General features: G+C 33.9%; 1 protein-coding gene across 1 annotated transcript; it reads left to right on the forward strand.

The window, feature by feature from the left end:
• Nucleotides 1-220: 220 nt before the first annotated feature.
• On the forward strand, nt 221-411 carry SARC_18132 (hypothetical protein; the record flags this gene model as incomplete). Its single annotated transcript, XM_014287787.1, has 1 exon — nt 221-411. A coding segment is annotated over one exon (191 nt), but the record flags the coding sequence as incomplete, so codon positions are not given.
• Nucleotides 412-617: the final 206 nt, after the last annotated feature.

The raw sequence follows: 617 nt of genomic DNA on the forward strand, positions 1-617 counted from the left end.
ATATATATATATATATATATATATATATATATATATATATATATATATATATATATATATATATATATATATATATATATATATATATATATATATATATATATATATATATATATATATATATATATATATATATCAAAAGATAGTACCCACCGATCATACTGTTGTCCAAATTGTGTCCCAACGACCCTGTCAACCGCACTGGGACTACCCATCGATGATGGTCATTGCATTGAACCCTGTCTTATCTCGTGGGTTTAACCACAGAGTTGGGGCAAACTATAACATCGAGGTGCTCAACATGCGCCACAATAAATTGAACACGCTGAGTTTGGATCTGCTGCCTCCGTCAATCAAGTCTGTGGACGTCCGCAACAATCGGATCCGACAGTTTGTCGTTGAGGAAATGAAGTATGTGCAGCCTAATGCCTTACATGTGTTGTGTTTGTGTTCATGTATGTGTAAATAGAATATGTGCAGCCCAATGCCACACATGTGTTGTTGTGTATGTGCATGTGTTTGTAAATAAAGTATGTGCAGTTCAATGCTATACATGTGTTGCGTTTGTGTACATGTATGTGTAAATAAAGTATGTGCAGTTCAATGCCATACATGTG

This window comes from Sphaeroforma arctica, assembly GCF_001186125.1.
Source record: "Sphaeroforma arctica JP610 unplaced genomic scaffold supercont1.13947, whole genome shotgun sequence".
NCBI lineage: Eukaryota > Ichthyosporea > Ichthyophonida > Sphaeroforma > Sphaeroforma arctica.